The sequence below is a fragment of the Talpa occidentalis genome, unplaced genomic scaffold, assembly GCF_014898055.3.
Source record: "Talpa occidentalis isolate TD23 unplaced genomic scaffold, MPIMG_talOcc4v2.1 talOcc4.6, whole genome shotgun sequence".
Lineage (NCBI taxonomy): Eukaryota > Metazoa > Chordata > Mammalia > Eulipotyphla > Talpidae > Talpa > Talpa occidentalis.
In genome coordinates this window covers 47,575,243-47,599,736 of record NW_023604972.1, presented here as the reverse complement: position 1 = coordinate 47,599,736, position 24,494 = coordinate 47,575,243, and the positions used below count along the sequence as shown (strand labels likewise).

At 35.6% G+C, this 24,494-nt stretch overlaps 1 protein-coding gene across 1 annotated transcript in view; it reads left to right on the top strand.

Moving 5' to 3' along the window:
* Positions 1-24,494, top strand: part of ANTXR2 (ANTXR cell adhesion molecule 2) — a 148,433-nt gene that overhangs the window by 35,259 nt on the left and 88,680 nt on the right. Inside the window, exons 8-11 of the mRNA XM_037530266.2 lie at positions 2,802-2,862; positions 5,140-5,238; positions 5,886-5,955; positions 19,482-19,560. Coding sequence (XP_037386163.1) covers positions 2,802-2,862; positions 5,140-5,238; positions 5,886-5,955; positions 19,482-19,560 — 309 coding nt within the window. The remainder of the gene's footprint in view (positions 1-2,801; positions 2,863-5,139; positions 5,239-5,885; positions 5,956-19,481; positions 19,561-24,494) is intronic.

Genomic DNA, 24,494 nt, shown 5'->3' with positions numbered 1-24,494 from the left:
GTCATAACTGATACGATCTTTTGCTAACCAACAACTAACCCAGAGAGTTGCATAAACAACTTTGTATCATTCTACCTTCATTCCCTGTTAGAGAAATTCAGTGAAATTAGTGTTGGTGGTGTTTGTCAAGCTATTCAGAGTGTTCAGATTATGTGAATAATACAAACAATGCACGGATCTTTCACAGCCAGTTAGAAGCAACAGAAAATAATTATAATTTGGAAGAGTAAGTATTGCTCTACCTGTAGTTTTATCCCAAACAATTCAAAAGATAGGAACTACTTGCATTTTGACTTTCTTAATGTATATATGTTTATGGCAGACTTTTTGCCATGTGGTTTAAAAGTGACATTCAATGCAAATTATTTCATTTGAATGTTTTTTTTTTATTGAAGTAACTTTGATTTATAAAGTGAAGGAGCCTCCCTTAGGACCCTCCCTCTTTTTATTTGGTAGCTTCCATCTACTAAAATACGGTTGATCTCTTCACCTATTTCACCCACCCCCCAACTTCCTTCCCGTCTGGTAACTACCAAACTGATTTCTGTATCTAGAGTATGCTTTTGTTTCATTTTGCTTGTTAATTTGCTTTATTTCTTTATCTTCACATAAGAGTGATATCATATGGTAAAGACTAATACATTTTATTTATTTATTTTTTAAAGATTTTATTTATTATGCTCACAAGAGCTGGGTTGTAGGCCAGAGGCATGTGTGTGTGGGGGGAGGGGTGAGAGGATTCATCAGAGACTGGGTGGGAAACAGAACAAGCAGACTGACTGAAATGCACTGCTGAAGGGAGCAGCAGGGAGACAGGAGAGGTCTGCTGTGCCATGTGTCAGTTCCCTGGCCCAGATGGACTCATGCTGCAGTGGCTGAGGATAGCTTCATAATGCTGACACTTAATCCTTTGCACCACCAGGGAGGCCCAACAAATAACATTTTAAATAGAACAGAGTTTCCATAATAGGAAAAGACAGTGAGTGTTATTATAGAAAGTAAATACATAAAACCATCTTTAGACATTTGATTCACTTTGAGACAACAAGGAATTATAAAGATGGTTTCTATTTCAGATAGATTCAGTTTTTATACTCTTTCATGATTTTCCTTGATGCCTGAAATATTTTTAAGTAGTGCCAATAGAAATGAAGCTCAGAACAACTAATAAGTAGACTGTAAATGTAAAGATATAGTCAGTCTTTTTGCTAGGCTCTGTTTTAAAATAAATTCTTTCAGAAGTGCTGGCAGACAACATAAATTTAGGGGCTTTGTGTCTTTCTTGGCCTGTTCTCATGGCTCACTGTACTCACTTTTATCTTAGTTCACCTAAGCTAAAGCTATAACGACCCATTTTTGTTAGTTGAAATATTTGGCTCCCTGTTCCTTTGGCAAAACTTCTGTTTTTCCTTTCAGACTCTTATTATTTGAATTATGTCAACATATTTAAAGATGTTAGTGACTTAAGGCACTGTGCCTCCAAGAGGTCACATTGACCTTTGGCAATGGACCTCAGTTCTTAACTGAACTGTGATACTCAGTTCAGTGAGGAGGGAGTGTTGATTATACAAAACAAAATAGCAGGCAAAGGGGAAGTGTTTGGGAACTGGATAGTTTTTGGGTGCGTGTGGAATCTTTTTGGTTATTTCTGAATTTAAATAGACTTCACCTGTATCTCTCAGATAAGAAATCTTATTAGCTTTGTTTCCTAGTCACTAAAGCCTAAATCATTACATGAAAAGTGAACTCACTGGAAAATGATTTAAAAAAACTGCTACTGATACCTCCTTACAAAAGTGCATATTCAGCACCAAAAATCCGATGATTTGTCACAGTGGATGATAGGGTCTGAGAATTTTTATTTTCAGTAATATTCATGAAAGCACAGAAAGCTTTACCATTTCTTGCTGTTGTCCCCTTTCTTCCTGTTCTAGTGATGAGCAGGAGATACTAGAAACCACTGTACATCATCTGTCTTCAACTTCCGTCAAGAAAGGAATGTCTTTCAAAGATCATCTGGAATTTGTCTAACTTTGATTATGTAGTGCAGAGTAGTTCTGAAAATAAAGATGGAATTGTTGTGTCCATTAGGAGCAGCTTATTTCGTCATTGTTGTTTTTCACTTGTAGCCTTGTGCCTTGTATGATGTTTTCTATTTCTCAGAACAAGCTAAAAAGAACTGTTCTGTTCCTGGGCTTTGGGAATGCTGGAACACAGAGACTGCGTTTATAGAATAATATTAGACTCTTACAAGGGGCCTGTGTTCTGCAAGTGTAATTTTTGATGCATGCAAGGAGTTTTAGCATCCACGAGAATTGAGGCTGAGAAATGCAATAGAAATGCCACAGTCAAATAAAGAAGTGTTTATTCATTGATATATTGAGCCTCTTAGTAAAAAACCTTAAATTAGCATAATTAAACAAGAGGTCTGATTTGCTATCTTGTTTTTGCCTAATAGAGAAAGTCAACATTGATTTTATGGCTATCAGGACCTTTCAGTTATCTTTTCATATCTTAGATTACCAGACTTTGAGGATTATACCCACTTTATGTGTTGTCATCTGCATTAATTCTAATCAAATAAATGTTCCTAGAGAATACAATCTTAGAATATTTATTGAAAGATAACAGAGAAATTTCCTTGGACCATAATAGCTGTATATGTTATAGTTAGCAGATTTTCTCTGCCGTCCCCCTACTGAAGTTAAAGGGAGGATATCAAGATTTTTAATAATGCTGTAATTCAATTTACATGTTAAAAATTTTAGTTCTTTATCTTGCTCTTCTTTTTTCCTTTTTAGATACTAGCTCAGTCATGCACTGAAATCCTGGAATTGCGGCCCTCAAGTGTCTGTGTAGGGGGTAAGTGGTTAGAATTTAAAAATACCATGTAAGAAATTGCAGGTTTTTTCCTGGTTAAAATATATGATTTGAAGATTTGAAGAACTCATGTTGGAAAGAGAATAGCAAAATTAACTTTTTTGGCATCATTTTCTGTAAGAATTTTTAAATAATTCCTTGAAATATTTCTATTTTAAATTCAAATTTTTAAGATTGGAGTGTTATTTTAAATAATGAACATATTGTGTGACAGGCTTTTAGAATCGTCTGTATATTTAGTTCATGTTTGAAATCTCTCCTATAACAAGTAAAATAAAATATGAAAATTTTTTTCATCTTATTATATTCACCGTCATGTGTCTGTGGACACTGAACTCTGTGCTTTGATGACCTGGCTAAAATCCACTATCTGCTAGCTCAGTGCTCATAAGGAAATCACTTAAGAGTGAATGACAGGAAGGAAGCAGGTGGCTTCCTCAGCTGGGCTAAGAACATTTCAGGTTTTACCAGTTGCCAGATATCCTTACCCAATGAGAGTGTGATTCTCTTTGATATATTTTATTCCTTTTTTAATTAATATTTTATTTTATATATTTCTTACATCATTTTTCATTTTTTCACAATATGCGTTTTCATTTTGGCTATATTCCCATACAATTGCACCCCCACCTTATTTTGACCCTAGTCCTTCCAATATATTTTATTTCTTCTTCAAGTTTGATCTGGAGTTCATTTTAACCTGAATTTACTTAGAAAAGGAAAAACATTGAATCTGGTGGGGAAGGAAATTGCTGTGTAATTTACCACAGAGCCTTCCAATTGCTGAATTAAACTCTGCATCTTTTAGATTCTCTAATGTTTATTGAGATGTTTAAGAGGAATATCCTGGAGGATTATCTTTTCTAAAATTAGATTAATAACTATCTAAGCATATCAAGAAAAATAAAAGAATATTAAAATGGTAACTATTATTTATTAAAATCCTTTTATGTGCTGGGTACATGCATTTATAATTTAACTGTTTCTTATAACTACAGTGGTCGACACTTTTATAATCCCTATCTTGCAGGCTGGGAAATTGAGGCAAAGAAATGTTTGGGACTTGCTATTAACAATTCTTCTTTTTAGAACATTTTCTGTTTAACTCTAAAGCCCATGCTTGTTTTTTTCCCTGAGTTACACTTTAAATTTTACCAGGACTTTATTTTTACTGTAAGTAAAATTCCTTTCATAACACTTTTAATTGCAATCACATAACAGTAGTTTGTTCCATAGTTGATGACTACTGTGTGTTGGATTGTGTTAGAGAGGGGATGTTTGAGAGTATTAGGAATTAATCACTGTTAGTTAATATACCATCTTGCAGCTTAGCAACAAACATTTAGTTGTCAATCAAGATATTTGCTATGCTAACATTTTTTCTATTATATCATTGGTGACTGATCCTACTATACGGATAGAATACAGGGAGTTTAATCAACTTCTTTTAGTGACTGACTATAGATTATTAGTGGTCACAATAATTGAGACTTGTGATAGGTAATAAGATTGTCTGCAACAGAGAATGAAACTAGGATTTATGATTTGAAGAGCTGTTAAAGAAGAACACTGAATGGAATGGCATAGATTAAAGAAAATATAACACATGACTGTACTAGAACAAAAGACCATGAAAAATTAATTCTCTTAACATTTCTATATCTCAATTCCTATAAGTAGAGAAACACAAAGAGGTTTCTTTCCTGCCCATATTTTTCTGAGACTAAAATTTGGGAAAGTTTTTATGATATTTCTCTGGGAATGACTTATGTTTCAACTCTAATATCTTGGCCACTATTAGAAAAAAGATTACCCCAAATTCTGAGTTTAGGATTGAGGCTATCAGAGGGGAGGGGGAAAGGTGAAGATTGGGGTGAGGAGGTGGCCCAATAGACTAGGAGGACTGTGGGTACTTGGCGGTGGGTGTGGTGTGCTAACATATACCTGAACAGCTGTGATCCTATGCTGCTGAATCATACACAATTTTATAACCAAAGCTACCTCAATAAATATAAATAAATAGAAAAAGAAAATAATAATCCCTATGTGATTTTGATTGATAGTTTCATTGGGTTTCTTAGTGGGCTAAGAGAGCAAGTAGAGTTGAAAATGGTGCTTTGTCTTTATTATTAGTTGGCTTAATAGTATGAAAATAATTAATTCTGTGTACCTTGTTACTTTTAAGTTATGTCTTAATTTGTTTTTTTCTGTAAATCTGTGATTAAAATTTTTAATGTTTATTTTTCCTTTTGCTTCCAGAGGAATTTCAAATTGTTTTAAATGGAAGAGGCTTTGTCTTGGGGAGTCGGAGTGGCAGCGTCCTCTGTACTTACACTGTTAATGAAACATACACAAAGAGTAAGTCACCCCCAGTCTCGATATTGCTTTATATCTGCATCACATATCAGCATCAAATGCTATCCCAAAGGTAACCAACTCTGCTATATATTTTTTATACAAAATGATTTTTATTTTTTGCCCTTGTGATGGATTCCTTCTAATTATTTCTAAATTTTGTTTATTACAAATTTTAATCTTATTAAAGCTTTATTTTTAATTTATAAGTTTTAGCTTAAAATTGAATCATACCTTAAGGTTGTGATCCTATACCTCTAAATCACACACAATGATGTAAACCAATGCTCTTTCTCTATATATGTATATATATAAAATTTATCCTTAAAAATCTAAATGTTTGCACAATTAAAGGGAAAATAATTTTACAAGTATCTACAAAAGTTATGTCAACTTAGTGTATGTCAAAAGAATCATAAATTAAAGGATGGTATAGACAATGATATTTATAGTCTCTACTTCTATTCATATAGTAAAAATACATTTCTATTTTCTATTCCTTCTTTCTTCAGAGGAATATCTTTTTGGTTTTTAATGCTAATATATGTAATGTTCCAAACTTCAACTCTGTCATATCCTTTCATTATATAAATGAAATTGTGTGAGTTATATAAAATCCTTTATTAACTCAATGGTATTTTACTTTCTAGGTGTACAGCCAGTCAGTGTGGAGCTTAATTCTATGCTTTGTCCGGCACCTGCCCTTAATAAAGCAGGAGAGTAAGTACTTCATTAAAAATATTTCTCAAACATTTTAGCTACAAATTAAAATGGTAGCAGATACACAGTAGTTGTTTTATTGTACTTTTTCTTGATCAGTAGATTGAACATGAACATGAACATAGTAAGTCCTATGTTAATCACTCTGGTTCATACTTTATGCTCTTAGTAAGTTGAAAATATTGAAGTCTGTTTTATTTAATTTTTTAAATATTGATTAAAAAACTATATTTATCTGGATGGCTTTGAGGTACATTGCTAGAAACTTTAATCAGAGCCAAAGTCACTGTTTTGACTCTACAGTATAGATTTAGTGCAGAGACACACACACATGCGTGCACACGTGCCTTCCAAAGTGAGATTTAGACTGAGTAATTACTATAGAATTTACATATTAAAATTAAAGAACAAAAGGAACGTGGTTCACTAATGAACACCTTAGAAATTCTTTTTGGTAAGATTTATTTATTTATTTATACAAGAACCAGGGTACAGGCCAGATGGGCAGGAGGGTGAGAAGATTCACCAGAGATAGAGCAGGGAGCAGAACAGGCAGATTGACGAAATACACTGCTGAGGGGAGAGCGGGCAAGTCAGGAGAGGTCTGGCGTGCCATGTGGGACCCTTGCCATCCGGCCAGGATCCAACTGGCGCTGTAGAGGCTGCGGACAGCTTCACAGTGTGGCGCTCAACCACCTGTGCCACTAGGGGAGGCCCTAATGAACATCTTAGACTTGGAAATATTTGTGCTTTAATTTGTCTTCTTACTTCTTAAGGCCAGTATTCTTATTTTGATGTGGCAGTAAACCATTTCAATAGCTGGTTAAAAGGAGGGATATTTAATTTAGAAGAGCTTTTATTTGAATTGTCTATACACAAATAATTTCAATACTCACTTATTATTTTCATTTGTGATTTCTTCAATACTCTCTATTATGAAGGAAATGATTGCTAACAGCTCAAATGTTCCCTTGCTCAACAGTGGTGGATGTAATATATTTAATATAATAAATAGGATATGGTTTTCTAAGCCCACTTTATACTGACCTTGCACTCAGAACATTGAAAAACAAAATATACAAGGTTCCAGTCCAAAACTGGATTAGTGTTCAGAGAGCGGAGATTTTATTTTTCTCCAGGAAGCCCAAGGGAATCATTTTAATAGTTTGAAGTTGAGGTGAGCAGTTTAACTTTTGTGCATGATTAAATATTCAGGATACCTATGGGACATCACTTGTAGTCATCAAAGTAAATTGGAGGGGTATCAGCTTTCAATTTCAAATTGCTTGAAAGGAGCTGCATAATGAACCTTGCTTATAAAAGCAAGACTCTCAGAATCTTTTCTTTTTACAGTATTCATTCTGTGTGTCATGTAATAAGCTAGTGTTATTGGCAACATGCTTGTGGCTAAGACCGATCTTGGAATTTGAGACAGGTCTATTTTGCATGGAGCCATTTTAACCCAGTGTACAGTGTGACTCAATAGCTTTCTGAATAATCATATCTTATATTAGCCCTGAGAAGTCTGTTAACTAAAAGTTTCATCCTGTTTTTCAAATCTCTAACTCCATACTGATTTTCTTATTGTGCTCCCCAGTACGATCCCTGAGCTGGTTTCTCTGGGCAGTCATTGGCAGCAACATTTTTTTTTGTTTTCTAGGTAAATAGCCTTTTTGAGGCATTGATTTGTCTTTCATACAGTCCACCAACAAATCTTCTCAACTTTAATTTCAAAACATATTCAGAATCCAGTGTGTCTTCTACCATCCCAACGATGCCTACCATACTAGACCAAGTTACTTTCATCTCTTGCTTGGTTTATTAACCTCTCAGCTAGTCTGTCTGTTCCTGTCCTCAGCAGAAATGATCATGATAAATCAGACTGGTTTATGTCAGCCCTCCACTTAAAATCCTTTATGACGAGGTCCCCATTCTACCTCAGTAAATGTCTTATCATTGCTTTGTTCTGGTAGGTTTTACAGAATTTAGATCCTCACTGTGTCTCAGATTTCATCTTATTTTTGCCCCTTATGTTATGGTCACACCACCCTTTTTGCTTTTCCTAAACCACAGCAACTTACTCCCATGTAAACACTTTTATATTTGCTGTTCCTTCTGCTTGAAATGCTCGTCCCTTCATGGCTCATTGTCTCACCATTAAGTCTCGTTCAAGTGACACCTTCTTGGTAAGTCTCTTCTGGGCACCCTGTTTACTCATGCAGTCTTTCTCCTTCCTTGAGTTTTGTACTCTCTATTTCCTTTTCATGTGTTTTTCCCCCCAAAGCATTTATTGCTTGTCATTTTGTCTCTTTCTCTTACATGGAATTTCTTTTGTCTTCTTTCTTGCTATAGCTCTCAAACCTGACACAATGTCTGGCATATAGTAGGTACACTAAATGTTAATGAAAGAATGAATACGTTTTTATAGTATATAGTATCAAAAGTGATTTTTGATTTCTGGGGTGTAGGTAGGAGACAAATGATCAGAATCCTATTATGGGGTACTTGTCAATTAAGAGAGCTGACAACTGCCTTCCTTTTTTTCCTTTTGTAAAGATAGCTGTTTACTGAGGTAATGGTGATTTATATTACATTATATTTAGGGGTGTAGGTTTATATCTAGTGAATAGTTATGTCATTTCACTACTCTCCATACCAAAGCCCCAGTGTCCTCCTTTGGACTTTTAGTGACCAGTTAAGGAACACAGCTTACTTTCCATTTCAAAGAAGTTATAAAGTGCATTATGCCTTTTCTACCCCAGACACTGAATTTGTTTTCTTTGGATTTTGCTTTTGGGCATAGTCTCATTTTGAAGAGACTACCGCAGAGATTGCAGATATCTTTAAATTATTTATAGATGTGCTAAATGCTTGAGAGATGTGATTTTAAAAAATCATATAGAGCATAATAATTATGAGAGATAAGTAGTCATCATTTGTTTGGTTTTTGATGTTAACATTTCACCTATAATGACAAATTTCTGAGGAATTGTGACCTCCATGCCTTTGAAACACATAGTATTGTAAATCAATGTTAACTAAATAAAAATTAAATTAAAAATTCATCTATAAGCAAACTGGGGATGTTTGGGAAACTATCTGTCTAAAATAATTACTTTTGCCTTCCTTTATATTTTGTATCGAGTACATGAACCACTGAGGCAAAACTTGTGAAGATTTTATTGGCTAATGTATTGGGTATTTGGGGGCATCATTATTTGTTCTCCTATGTATGCTGCAAGTAATTTGGAGCTTTCCTTTGCTCTGAATTTTCTTCAGATACTTTTGTAGGTGATGAGTTCTCTTATGAGACTAGATTAAAATCAACACAACTGAAACAGTTTAGCCTTGTAAGGTGACTGATGCTTAATATGTTTGCCTAATTAGCTTTTGGCTAAAGATTGAAACCCATTAAGTAGCTAGTTAGTCTATGTTTCAAATAAACACATCTGGCCAACAATGAAGGAAGATTTTATTCCTGCGTGAGGGTGACAGATGTGATAGTTCCCCCGTTCTCTCACTTAAATAATTAACAACACACTGGTGAAGTAACCCTAGACAGACAGCTTCAAAGCCAGATGCGTAGTCTCAGAGCTGGAGCGGTGGACATGTGCCTCAACTCATTAGCCTGCTCCATCGGTTCCTTTCTCATCTTTGTATTATTTCCAGAATTATGTTTTGTTTGAGGATTATTTTCTAAAATACTTAAGACTTATGAAGAAGGTTAAAATGAAATTGTTTATTTCTAGATAGAGATTAAAAATGTTGCGGGGTAGCTGGGACAGAGATTTGCATTCAGAAATGGATGTCATGATATAAAAGAAGTTAAAGCTACCTGAGCAAATCATACCCAGGGATACAATTGTTTAGCATTGTTGAAATGGGTTTTTGAAGTACTCTCTTTGACAGAGATATCTGTTTATTAAATTTCCCTATGTGATATGGAATTTTAGACTAAGATAAACAAATTCCTAATATTGAAAGAGAAAGAACAAAAAGGTGTGGTAATGAGCTTGTTTTCTATTGCTTTTATTGGACACAATTTAATTTTAAAATGCCATGTGATTCAACCAAATGTCTTACCAAGAAAAAAAAATCTGTAGATTGTTTGGGAGTTTATTTCTGCCGGTGGTTCCTTTGTAGCAAAATGTCTTCTTTAAGCTTTCATAGGACGAACTCTAAAGTTCTTTGAATCCTTCATGTTTTGGGGCTATCACCTGGTGTTCAATGTGCAAGTGTCACAGTGCTTGCAGTGTGGGCTTATTCTCTGACCCTTGTTTAGTGAGACAGCAACAATAGCACAGCTGCTCTGCACTAGTTGAGATCTCAAACCTGTAATTTGGCAAGAAGAACAGGACAAATTGGGTAAATATACATAAACACATTGTGAAGAAAGAAAAACAGAACAGAATGAACCAGAGTCTTATCCTACAGCTTGTTTGATAGAGATGATTTAAGGAGGCATATGGTATAGTTAAATGTGCTTTCAAAAACATTGGCCAGAATCTTCTGGCAAATATGAAATAAATATCTAAATCAGATGAAGCTGATAGTATTAGTTCTCTTAAAAGGCAGTGTGGGAACACACTTGACAGAGTGTTTTGAGTAAGAAGTGGTGGGATATCAGTGTATGTGGAAAATCTGAAGCATCTGATACTGAGGGCTTAGCAAGATAAGTGGTGTGACCGACTTGAAGTGAGAGCCTTACTTGAAAATAGAATATTTTTATTTTCCTTGATGTTATTTTTTTTTAATATCACCAATTTTGCCTGAATAAAACTGATTATTTTCTCTTTCTGGGTTGGGCAAATTCTGCCTTTAATATGACTTCTCAAATAAATACTTCCTTTCAAAAATATGCCTGTGTATGTATGTGTGTGAGCATCTGCACACACCTAATTCCAGTAAAACAACCAAAACTTCATTCTTTCTTCTGTTTCTTGTAATTTCTTGTCAGAAATGAAACAACTTATTTTTTATTTAACATGTATGCTAGGACATTAGTATATCTTTATTTTGAATATATACATTAGAATTTTGGTGATTTAGGACAGAAAACCTCTTCTTTTTCTCTACCTACCCCACACTTCTCAAATGGTGGAACATTTATCTGTTCTTTTACATGGCATGTTGTTTTCTGATTGTATTAATAAATGTAACTGATTCACCTACTCTGTATTGCATCTCCATGCTAAGTGTTACATTCATTTCTGGAAATTGGTTTTAGGGAACAACAGTTAGTTTGAACATCCAGGGTGGCCAACAGGATGTTGCCAAGTATGTGAATGTTAAATAGTATACAATTTAAAGTACTGAGAAATATATGATTCAGCTATTGTTACAGGGCAGGGAGAAGGACACCCCAGAACCCCCAAACCTGCCCACTCTAAATAGGTTCTGCCATCTGCCTCATCAAGACAAACATATAAGACCTTTAATGAAAAGGAGCTTTAATACAATTAGTAAGCAATAAAGAAAAAACAAAGAATATAGTTTCTAAATCAAGCACTCAAAGTTACCCATCCCCTTGTGGGTTAAAGTCTACCCAAACAGGATTGGTCCAGGGCACGGCCCAAAAGCCTGGCACGAGTCTAAAGCACCTTCTGTCAGGGACCCGTAGAAGAAGGTCAAAAACAGCCAGACAAGTCTGGGAGGAAAAGAGCAAAATCAAAATCAAGATAAAAGCTGCCATTGTTAACCGCTCCAAGGGTTTCTCACCCACATCTGTTTCAACCAGTCTAGGACCAATAAGCAAGTGCAGCTTCTTCACATGTCTCTCTGCTCCTTTGCCTCCTCCAGGTCTCCTTCTTACTTCCTTCCTTCCCCAGTCACCTCTCTAGCTTCTTCTCCTCTCTGCTCAGCTCTACCCTCCTTTAGGTGGGGCAGGGAACCTGGAACTTCCCCTTTTCCTGGGGGCCACCCTGTTACACTATGACATCTTAGCTCTCTTCAAACGTTAGGTCTCTCATGTGAAAGACAGGACAAATTCTTTATTGCTCAGAGGACAGGAGAAAGAAAGAATGGGAGATAAAAGGACACACATTTAAAATTAATATAAAGACCTTTCTAACTTTGGAATTATTTAGTGAGTGGTAGTGGAAAATCAGTTGTGTGATGGGGTGGCTTGTATTTCTTACATATATATTTAAACCCTCTTATGTATTGACTCCTAAAGTTTTTACAATTACTAAGGCATTTGAAAGCATTAAAGGAAATGAAAGGTATTGAAAGTTAAGCTGTTATTTCCAAGTGTCTTTCTAGAATTTTATGAAAGTACGAAAACCAGTTAAAAAGGGGTATTTGCAGTGCAACACTGAAAACATTCACAATACAACATTAGGTGTAATATCCAGTATATTTTATGGGTTTTTTTTCTTTCTTAGACCTAGCAATCATCCTAAAAGCAATGATTATTTAAATTGTACATATATATTGAGAGATATCAACAAGAAATAACTGTATTCAAAAATCCTCTAAACATTCTGAAGAGAATATCCTTATATCAAACATTATTTTATATAAATTCATAATTAGAAGTGGAATCTTTATAAACTAAATGATTCACAAATATGAAACTATTTTCAACTCCTTATTTTTCAACTTTTTGTTATTAATAAAGCTAATTTGTGAAAACCTCTACAGAGTATTACATAGTAGCACTTCATTTTCAAATATCTTGTCTCCATAATTTTAATAATGGAGTTTTAATAAAAACTACTTTTTGAGTAGTTGCCAGTTTAATTTTCAGTATGTGCAATTAGTGGTAAATTATTTATTATTTCCAGAAAATGTCTTTCACAATTTTATTTCGTTTTTCATCTTTTTAAATGGGTCATAAAATAACAAGCTTATATTAGAAATGTAAAACATCAGTAGGAAATTAATATTTTGCAAATAGGTTCTGTGGATTGAAATGTCAACTGTATTTCTTGGAGTATGGCATTTCTTATATAAGAGTAATTCTAGCAAGTGACACTAAGCTACTCTTTTCTGAAACTGTTATATACCTTTAAACAATAAAAGGACCATGACTGTTATGAACTATTGAATTTTATTTACTTAATTAGATGTCACAATGCTATTTTATTTTTCATGTGGAATGAATTTAACTATCACTATTGAAAACCAATTGACATTGAAATGTGCTTCAAGGAATCATTTTGTTATGCTAAGATATTTAGGTATCTTCTATCCTTTCACTCTGAAATAAATATTCTAAGGATGAAATAAATAGTGGATTAAGACATTTGTAAGTAATTTTAAAATATGTAGAAGCAATTTGTAGAACAGGAAATTCAAAGAAGTACCATTTCCGTCTTTGTCTTCCCTAAGCACCCTGCATTATCTGCTTTATTCTCAGTGCTGTATCAAAAGGTTCTTCCTTGTTTTCCTTGACTTCATATATTCACCTCCTTTATTTATTCTCAGATGTCACCTCAGATGCCTCGTCTTATAGTCAGATGAAAGGTTGATTTTTGTTTGATCCTTTGTTTTGTTTTTATAATCCACATGACTGAAATAATCTGATATTTGTCTCTCTACTTCTGACTTATTTCACTTAGCATAATCCCAGTTCCATTCTTCATTCATGTTGTCACAAATGGCAGGACTTTGTTTTTATTTTTTCTTTTAAATAGTTGCATAATGTTCTGTTGCATATATGTAGCAGGCCTTTCTAATCTACTCATCTGTCTTTGGCCACTTAAGTTTTTTCCGTAACTTGGTATAGTAAAGAGTGCTGCAGCAAACACTGGAGTGTGTATGTGTGTGTATATATATATCCCCTCAAATTAGTGTTTTTGCATTCTCCAGATTGATAGTATGAGTGGAGTTGCTAGACCTATTTGATTTATCAATTTTTAATATTTTGAGAAATCTCCATACTATTTTCCATAGGATTGTACCAGTCTTCATTCCCACCAATAGTATCTGAGGGTTCCTTTCCTCCACATCCTCACCAACACTTGTTGATTCTGTTTTGTTGTTGTTGTTATTGTTGCTTATTTGCTTGATATGGACAATGCTCACAGGTGGTATCTTGTGATTTTGATTTGCATTTCCCTGAATTTTCATTTGTCTGTTGGCCCACTAGCTATATGTCTTCTTTGGAGAGTATCTGTTTAGTTCTTCCATCCATTTTTGTTTTGATTGGGTTATTTATTTTCTTTCTTTTTTTTTTTTTAAAGATTTATTTATTTATGCATACAAGAACTGGGGTATAGGCCAGAGTTGCCAGGGGTGAGAAGATTTACCAGAGACAGAGTGGGGAGCAGAACAGTCACACTGAGTGAAATACACTGCTGAGGGGCGCAGCAGGACAGTCAAGAGAGGTCTGCTGTGCCATGCGGGCTGCTTCTTGGACGGCCGGGGATGGAACTAGTGCTGCAGTGGCTTTGGGTAGCTTCCGTAGGTTGGTCTCAACCCCTTATACCATCAGGGAGGCCCCCTGATTATTTATTTTCTTTTGGTTGAGTTCTTTTGGTTGAGTTCTTTGTAGATCCTGGCTGTTAGTCCTTTGTCACATGCATGATGTGAAAATATCTTCTCCCATTCAGTAGGGATTTTTTGATTCCTTTCTGATCTTTTTTCCTAACTAACCTTGCTCATTCTCTTGGATTCATCTTAGAGATGACTTTCCCCAGGAAATCTTTGTTATTTCTCCGTGGCAAGGTGGAGTCATTTGTGTCTCCACAGGTCTGCTAGTACATACTGCTGGTATACACTCTAATTGTTTGTTTCTGTGGCGTCCTTTCAGGTACATTGCAATGCTGTGTTTTATTTCTTATTATGGCACTCTTACCATGCACAATCTAACATGAACTATTGTAGGCAACTTCTAAGTATTTGTTTAATTAAGTAATAATGGATACATTAAGAGACTGATTGAATAAGCTTATTGGCAATCATTAGTCACCCAATTTTGATTTCAGTTTGTAGGGTTCAGGTTGAAACATATAATTTAACACAGCTATTAGGTTTACTCAAAGGAGTATTTTGTTACAGGAAGGAAATAATATTGAAAAATTTCTTTGCAAGAACTTGCATTATGTTTTTTACACATTTTTTGAACAATTTTTAGTTCTTTATATTTTTTGTATGATTCTAGTGTAATAGAATCATATAAAATTAAGAGTTAGATGATTATTTCATTGCTGCTATACAGTCTTCTATAATATATTATTTGTGTTGTTTATTTCGATGTGTATCTAAAAGGTTTATAACAATGTACTTTGATATTCTGTATAATTTGCTAGACAGGTGTTATAATTTACATACTACCTGCTATGTTCTAGTCACTGTTTTACATTTTATGTACATTATACTATCAAATTCTTAGATAATATGTATTTACATAACTCTTTGATAGGTGATGTCCCCATTTTACAAATTGAGGAATGCAAGATGGAGATTGTAGCAATTAAGATTTCAATCCAGGAGTTCTTATACCCCAACATGTAGGTCAGATCTGTACCCTTTGAAATTTTATTTCATTTGTGGGAAAACTAATCACGAACCCTCCCAACACTTAGGTATGGAGTAAATAAAAACACCATAGCTTTTTTAAATTTGTGTTCATAATTAACTCTCTGTAACTGAGAGTATGGGTGTTACTAACACTAACACACTAACCAGAATTAGCAGTTTCATAGAAATAGGCATAAGTAATCCACAGATACTTATACAAACAACGTATGCCAGAAGATATTAATTACATATATATATTGGAGTCTTGGGGCAAGAAAAAGTGAAGACATTGGGTTTATTTAGAGGATGGGGTGGCTTTTTCAATCCTTCTGCCGCAGAGGAGTAGCGTAGCTTTGGCAAAGGTATCAGCTACAGGATGGTGCCAATAGCTTACCAATAATTAAAAAATGTTTTTCTAAAATAATGACAAAATTTAAAAACAAAAGTAACTTTTTAGAGTGTGTTTTTCATGTTTGCAACATATCTGAAAATAATTTCCCAGCAAATACATACACACACACACGTATTTATATAATCTTGTTATGTAGTAAATGCCATCCTAGTTAACCATGAGAAATATTTGAATATAGTAAAAACTGGAGGAGAGATACTAAGTTCTTGCCAATGAGAGAAACTTAAATATAAGAACCTAAAATATTGATCCAGATTAAAGTAGAATGGGGTAGCAATAAAAACACTTCGAATAGTCAGAGAAGTCCAACATTTGGGCAAGCTACTTTGTAAGCTTCAGATTCCTCTTGGAAAACAAAGACAGGGCCTCCCCCAGTGGCGCAGCAGTTGAGTGCTGGGTTGCGAAGCTGCCAGCAGCCTCTGCAGCACCGGTTCGATGCCCGGCCGCCAGGTGAGGGTCCCACATGGTGCGCAGACCTCTCCTGCTGCCCTCTGCTCCCCTCAGCAGTGTACTTCGTCAGTCTGCCTGCTCTGCTCTCCGCTCAGACTCTGGTGAATTCTTTCACCCTCCCGCGCTTCTGAATGAACCCAGAGCTTGTGTAAATAAATAAATAAATCTTTAAAAAAAGAAAAAAGAAAAGAAAACAAAGACAATATTACTATTTACGTCAATGGCTGCTTCTCTGGGAGAATTGAATAAGAAGGTGCTTGTAATGTGTCTGACCCATAGTAAGGAACTGAAAATGCAATTATTTTAGTACTGTTGTTGATGGAAATGGTTTGGTTATTCCACTGCTACACTCAGCAAGGTGAAGATTATATTGTTTCAATTGGGTCCATATTATCAGGTAGCTCTGAAGGCTAGTTCCTTCTTTTTGGTACATTTATTTTGGTTGACTACGTGATCTCATAAGCCTACATTTCTACTACAGAAAAAGTGAACTTCAGTGTCAAAGTATATCTTCTATTTTTATTCTTTTTTGGGTAACTAACTAAAACTGGCTAAGGACACTACCCAAATAGTTTACTGGTCACTGTCTGAATTCTTCCCCCACGTGCACAATTGCAAGACTTCTCAGGCTCGGGGAACAACAACAATGGAATTTATTTAACAAACCAGGGAAAAACAAAGAGATACTGAGGCCAAAAATGGCCTTTACCACACCAGTGTTTTTCAATCCTAAAACAAAAGCAGTTAAGATGGTGTCTTCCCACCACTGTGGATGTGGAGCTCCTCTCCTAAATAGGCTATGTGTCCAACCTGGAGCGCGTGGAAACCAGGCCAGGTTCCACCTCAGGAAGACAACAGGAGATGCCCCTGGAGCTCCTGGGATGCCCCAGTGCAGCACCAGACAAGCCACACTCAAGATAGCAGCTGCAGTGGCTGAACAACCTCACAAATGGCCACACTCATGCAGCTCAGTGAGGTGCCCAGCCAGACTGTAACAGCCACAAAACCAGAAACAGTTTCACTTTCTCAGGTACTTGCAAAGCTCTGTACTTTTCCTCTCTGAGGTTGGCTGCAGGTGGCCTCTCCACATTCAGAGGCCCACAACAGCTTTCTGGAAGATCTGCGCAGTGGGGGCCAAAATCTACTGACCCCAAATGCTGAAGATCTGAAAAAGGCTGAATCCCAAAGTCTGAATAAATCTGTGCCGCCTTCTGCAGTCCCTTATATTACTTAGGGGTAACTCCACCCCAAAAATTCAATACTTTTTAGCATTTTCCCTGGGTCTTTCTAATCTCACCAGCAACCCCCTCCAGGGGCCACCACCTGTAACAGTCTTTTGGCTTCAGCTACCAGTTACAAGATTATAAACAACTTCAGTCCATATCTACTAATCCCTTAAAAGTTGAATTAAAACGATAACAACCTCATATGTTATTATGAATCAAATATTCTTCCCTCAAACTAAAACCATGCCTCTCATGTCATGTACTTTCTGGTACAAGCTTTCAAATAAAGGAAAGTAGAACTAGAAAAGATTATTTTGGATTCAACTTTGCTTAGTCTTCAAAAACCAACAACAACAACAACAAAAAGGTACTCAATTCTGCAGAGTAAGCAATTAAGGTTAAGTTGTTTTCTTTCTTAAATAAGCCACCAGATATTCTGTGCTGAATTAGTTCAGAAGTTCAGTTGACATAAACACCTCAATTTCTCATTTTTTCCTAGATTTAGCTAGTCCTTTAAAAGGAAAATGTTATGAAGGGACAATATTATAGGAAATACATTTTTTTTTTATAAGATTACTCCTGAATGTGGAAGAAGAGTTGAGTTAGAAGTTTGCTAATAATATTTTTCCTGGTGGCTCTATTCCTGTATGAATTCAAACTAAATATCACATTGAAAAAAATAAACATTTTAAGAACTTTTATTTCATCAAACCTCTGAGGTCTGATGGAAAGAGTTCAAAATTAGTTAGAATCCTAACTTTACCACTTTGGGCAAGGTAATTAGGCTTTCTGAGCCTTAAGTACCCCATCTGTAAAATTGTGAAACTACTGTAAGGGCTATTGCAAGAATTAAATGAGATAATGTCCATAAAATGCCTAGGATAGCATCTGGCATATATCAGGGACTGCATAACACATCTCATCCTTCTTCTCTGGCATCATTATTGAAATTTTACTAGCTGTTTGAGATTACTTGTTTTATCCTAATTCTATAACTAGTAGTATTTGGCACTCAATTCATGATATAGAGAAGATATCTAAATATAACAAAGTTCTTCTAATTCAGAGTACTTCAGGCAAGTTTCTGTTTTTGAAATTTAGAATATTTATGTGAATTGAAACATGGACTGTACAGAAGACAGGTTAATAAAATATTGCTATTTTTGCTCTAATGAATGGATAGTTTTGATTTATTGGCACACTCATATGATAATGTAATTTGTAAACTATTTTAGAAAAGAACATTTTACTCAATACTTTAAAATCTCTTTGTCCATTTTTTTCCCTTTGATACGCTTTTTTTAAAAAAGTTACTCCTGGCTGACCTAAATATAATAAATAATAAATTTCTAGAATCTGAATTAATGAGTAATAGTTATTGTTTTATAATTTAAAAATCATATTTTCACATTGAGAACTGTATTTTAAGTATGATATTTCTTAGCCATGGGTAAAAAATATTCTACATTTGTTAGGATATTTTAATGTTCTGGGACCATGTGCAACAAATGCCTACAAATAAACTGAATGATTTTTTTTCCCCTCAATTTATCTCTGTCTTTCATTGTTACTTTCTCTATATTTTATTCCTGAATGGTTTGTTACTGCCAATTTATATTCTTAAACAATGTTCTTATGATGATAGTAATGTCTGGAGACAGAAAAAATTAAATGAGATCTAGATTTCCCCCCTTTATATGTTTATGAACCTGAAACAATCTCAACAAGTCCCTGGATTAAGGAATTTTATACTGTTTGGATTTATGCTAATGCTTCTATTAGTAATTTCAGAAATTTGCCTACTGGCTTACTTAGTAAGGACAGAAACTAAAAAATGAAAAACCTGGGATAACTGAAAACTATCAGTTTTCAAGTGGATTTCTGGCTGGTTTTGAATGTTATGAGGAAGTAAAGTTTCTTACAATCCTTTAGTTTTTAATTTATTTAATTATTGTTTCTTCATTGTCTTTTAGAACTCTCGATGTTTCAGTGAGCTTTAATGGAGGAAAATCTGTACTTTCCAGCTCATTAATAGTCACAGCTACGGAATGTGTAAGTAAAAAGTTTGTGTGGAATTATCTTTAAAAATTAACATTGTCCAGGGCCTCCCTGGTGGCGCAGTGCTGTGAAGGTGTCCGCAGTCTCTGCAGTGCCAGTTCGATCCCCACTGGCTGCAGAGATACCCACATGGTGTGGCAGACCTCTCCTGTCTTGCCCGCTTCTCCCTTCAGCAGTGTATTTCACTCAGTCTGCCTGCTCTGTTTCCTGCTCTGTCTCTGGCGAATCTTCTCACCCTCCCATACATCTGGCCTGTACCCCGGTTCTTGTATAAATAAATAATTCTTTAAAAAAAATAACATCTTAATTCTTTAAAAAAAAATTAACATTGTCCAGAAATTATATATGGACCTTCAGTATTGTTGCATGCTAGAATAAATAAGGTACAGACAATTATGCTGGAGACTGTTACAAAAAAAATTCATCTAAAATTTATTTTAGATTGTTTTGTTCTTTTTTTCAGTCTCCTTTAAAAGGGATTTTAAGAGAGCATACTATTTTATTGGCTATTTATAAAATTCAAATCATGTTTACATCAACATAAGGCAAGAGAATGATTTCCAAGTGATGTATTCTTTCTTAAAACATAAAATATGTAGATGAATGTTTTCTTATTATGTGTGTTGGATTATGGATCCCAAACATTTATGTTTTTGAAATTATTATTAATCTTAGTGGATGATTCATTTTGTCCATGTTGGTGTGAGTAAGGGATGGGATATTGATATTTAGATTGAAAGTATATTTTAATTCAGATGGATGATCTGCATTACTTAAGATGCAGTATTTGAAAATGTAAACACTGATGATGACTGTTTTCCTTATAGTTAATATTTTGAATTTATGGAAAGTTTTGGTAATAAAGATTTTTTCCACAAAGACACGAAGCACTAAAAGGGACTGACTGTATGACTGTTATTTTCATGAGTATAATTTCTTTGTAAATATATATATATAAATCAAAGGAAAAAAAAATTCTTGTCCTTCAAAAGAACAAAATCCCAGTTTACCATTTCCTCACATTTCATGGCTTCATGGTTTTATATTTTGATCCATTAATTTGAGTTATTCCTTCCTCCCCAAAAGAAAAACACCCCATATTGTCTGAATAGTGACAGTTGTGTTTCTCATTCTTGATTATTTGCATTGCAGGAAAATCAAGCATCCATGTGGATGTTTGGGTCATTCTTGAATTCCCTAGATAACTCTTTATCAATACTGGCTTCTATTTTGAAAATAGCTAGGTGTTCCCCAACCCCCTTTTTGTCTCTAACACGTTGCAATTTGTAAGTTTTGTGGATGTTGCAATCTGTAGTTTTCTTGGCTTCAGGATGTGGTCATGATTACAAACATTTGTGGTATATAGTTTCTTGGTGTTAAACTCACAGAAATTGCATTCTTCTATTCTTCTTTCTTTTCTGCACTTCCAACCCCTCTTTTTTCACTTTTTCTACACAAGCAAGAACTCGAGTCTTTGCCTGAGTTTAAATAACTCATTTGGAATTTACAGGTTACATATTAGAAGATGTGATCCTAGGTCTTGCTAGTTCTCAGAAAAGCATAATGTGCCTCGAGGAGTTTTAATAAAGTGATCTCAGAAAAAGGGGTATTAGTTGTCTCTGAGGTACAAAGAGAATGAAAGCACAGTTGTAATATTAGATAAGGGAACAAAGTAATTTTCATTGAGAAAGGTATATTTGAACAAATATTTGAGGAAAGGTGGTCCTGAAGGCCTCCCCCAGGAAAGTGTGCTTCACGCAGGGACAGCAGCTAGAACAAAGCCTAAGTTGGGACTGTGTTAAAGAACAGCAAGGCAAGGTCTCCCCTGGTGGCGCAGCAGAGCGCTGGGTTGCGAAGCTGCCGCAGCCTCTGCAGCGCCGGTTCAATCCCCGGCTGCCGCCAGCGAAGGTCCCACATGCTGCAGACCTTTCCTGCCACCTGCTGCTCCCCTCAGCAGTGTACTTCGTCGATCTGCCTGTTCTGCTCTCTGCTATGGCTCTGGTGAATTCTCTCATTCTCTCACCCTCCCTGCGCTTCTGACTGTACCCAGTGCTTGTATAAATAAATAAATAAATCTTAAAAAAAAAAAAAAAAAAAAAGAACAGCAAGGCAGCCAGTGTGCTGGAGTGGAAATAGCAGGGAGGGGAAAAAAGAGGGAGGCAACTTGGGGTGAGTAAAACAGAGTGGCGGGAGGCAGATAAATCAGTTAGGGTTTTGTAAATGATTGTGTGACTGGAGCTTTTCTTCTGAGAGAAATGATAGGTGACAGGACATGACTTAATATTTTAAAAGGACCATTCTGGCTGCTGTGTAAAAATAAACTTTGTAGGTAGGGCCGAAGTGGAAAGATGGAGATGAATTCTGTGGGTGTTTCAGTAATTTAGGAGAGGGTTGGGTAGCTCCGCCAGGGAGATAGCAATGGAGATGTTGAGATGTGTTGCATTTGACTATATTGCAAAGGTGCAGCCTCTGGAATACCTGGACAGGTTAGAAGTGGATATAAGAAGAAAACATTAAGGTTCCAGCCTTTTTACCTGAGCAACTAGAAAGATGAGTTGGCATGAGGTAGAGAAGTTTTTGAAGATAAGGTGTTGTGTTTGAGAAATTTTGAGCAAAAGGTGTTTGTTGACCATCACAGTGGCAGTGGCAGAAAGGCAGTTGAATGTACAAGTCTGGAGTTCTAGAGAGAGTTCTGGATGGGAGGTACACATCTGAGAAGTGTTGTGTGGAGTGAAGTTGTTGACTAAATGCCTTATGATTTGTAGTGAAAAAGTGGCTTTCTGGAGGTAGAGTAAGCAGTGAAAGAGTATGAGAAAGAGGTTTGGTATTTATGGAAACTGGGTTTCCATAAATATTTATAAACAGGAGGGACAAACACTTTATAGAGATCTATAGCAAACAGGTACTGAGAGTATGTACACTCAATCAAAGTGAAAATATTGAAGGGAAAGCTTAGAAATTGAGTAATTTAGACCTGATTACCAATAGTCAAAAAGAAGAGATGAGTTTAGGTTGCATCCTGCAGGTGGGTTTGTGGCTCCTCAATTTCAGTGCAGAGAAGTCAGTGCAGAAATAAAAGAAAGGGAGGAGAACAAAATGGATTACATTTTTCATAATGCTGGATTGATCTAACTTGAAAGAAATACTTAATTCTGAAATTGTACTTTTTGACATTTTAATTTTAAATACCCTTTGATTGAAGGAAGGATAACTATGAATTTGTCAGATCTGTTTCTTCCTTCCTTTCCTGCTTCTCCCTCCCTCCCCTGCTACTCTCTCCTTCTGTCGTCCTCCTTCCGTCCTTCTATCCCTCTTTCCTTCCTTCCTGTTTTCTCCCTTTTCCTCCTTCCAAAGAAAAATAGCTTGGGAAATATTAAACAGGAAAGGAAGACCATATTCAAGATGAATACAATAGGGGAGGTAAGCGGAACTCTGCTGAGACACAGGGCTAGACAGTTTTAAAGATCTGAGGTGGAGGCAGTACAGCCATCTGCATCTGCTAATTGACTCTATCTGAAGGAAAAGTAAATGTTCTTCTTGTCTCCTGGTAGGAGTTAGTGTTGAAATTCAGAGCAAGGGACTCTTGGAAATTAGAATCCAAATTGCCACAGGGAATGGCAATTGGCAGCATTTTCTTTAATGATTATAACCAAAGGGATGATGCTCAGGTCAAGAAAGATAGTCTACTTTGGAATCTATAAAACTGAAAAGACACATTAAATGAGAGTTCTATACATTTCAAAGAAGAAGAGAATTATTTTGCAATTATAAGCTTTCTCAAGTAGATTCTCTAAAAAAAAGTTGCTCAGGGACCAGGCATGTATAGTCAGGAAGAAACCTGTTTCATGTTTAATCCAGCTGAGGGAAATTGTAAGGCTGTCTTGGTCAATAGAAAAAGTGAAGTGATTAAGAGAAGGAACAGTTCAAGAAGTGGGAAAACGAGGACACTTATATAAAGAAGCCAAAGGTCAATGAAATATTTGTAAAGAAAAGGTCAGAGGAGTCTTAGTGTCCTTGATGCCTCTGCCCAGGTTGATGATTGGTAGTCTTCTGTGTGAATTTGATAATTCCACTAATTATTACAGGATAATAAATACTATAATTCACTTTATCATAGTGGTAATAATCATAGGATAATTTTTTGCTCATTAACTTTAACCATTGTTTTTGTATTTGAACTCAATTACCTTTGGTCTGTGGCAGTAATATTTCCATCTTGTAGATAGGAACACTGAGACTGGAGCTGACAAGATATACCTGTTGATGTGTGCATTAAATTTTTATTCAAAATAGAAGAGGATAGTGAACAATATTTTGATACATGCCAGGCACTGTATTTGTGTGATACTCAGTCTTGCAGACATATTCAGATAAGGTGATCAGGTCAGATGCTGTTAGTAATATTACTCATTCCAGGACGATGCTTTTGAATTTCATGTGCGTTTGAAATCTAACGAAAATAGAAAACCTGGGCCTCCCTGGTGGTGCAGGCGGTTGAACGCCCAAATATGAAGCTGTCCGCAGCCTCTGCAGCATGGGTTTGATCCCGGCCAGCCGGTGAGAATCCCATATGGCGAAGCAGACCTCTCCTGCCTTGCCTGCTGCTCCCCTCTATGTATTTCGTCAGTCTGCCTGTTCTGTTCCCCACACTTGTCTCTGGAGAATCCTCTCACCCTCCCATGCATCTGGTCTGTACCCCAGTTCTTGTATAAAAAATAAATTTAAAAAAATCTTAAAAAAAAAAAAAGAAAATAGAAAACCTATAGTTTAGCAAGTGTTTAAATTGTGTGACAATCCCACAAAGAAGTTTTCTATGTGCACCATGAAGACTCAGTCCTGTGAAGACACTTTTGTTAGAGAGCTCTCATTTCCTGTTTACTCTGTACCTTTCTCAGCTGCCTTGAGAGGTTAATGGCAGGGCATGTAAT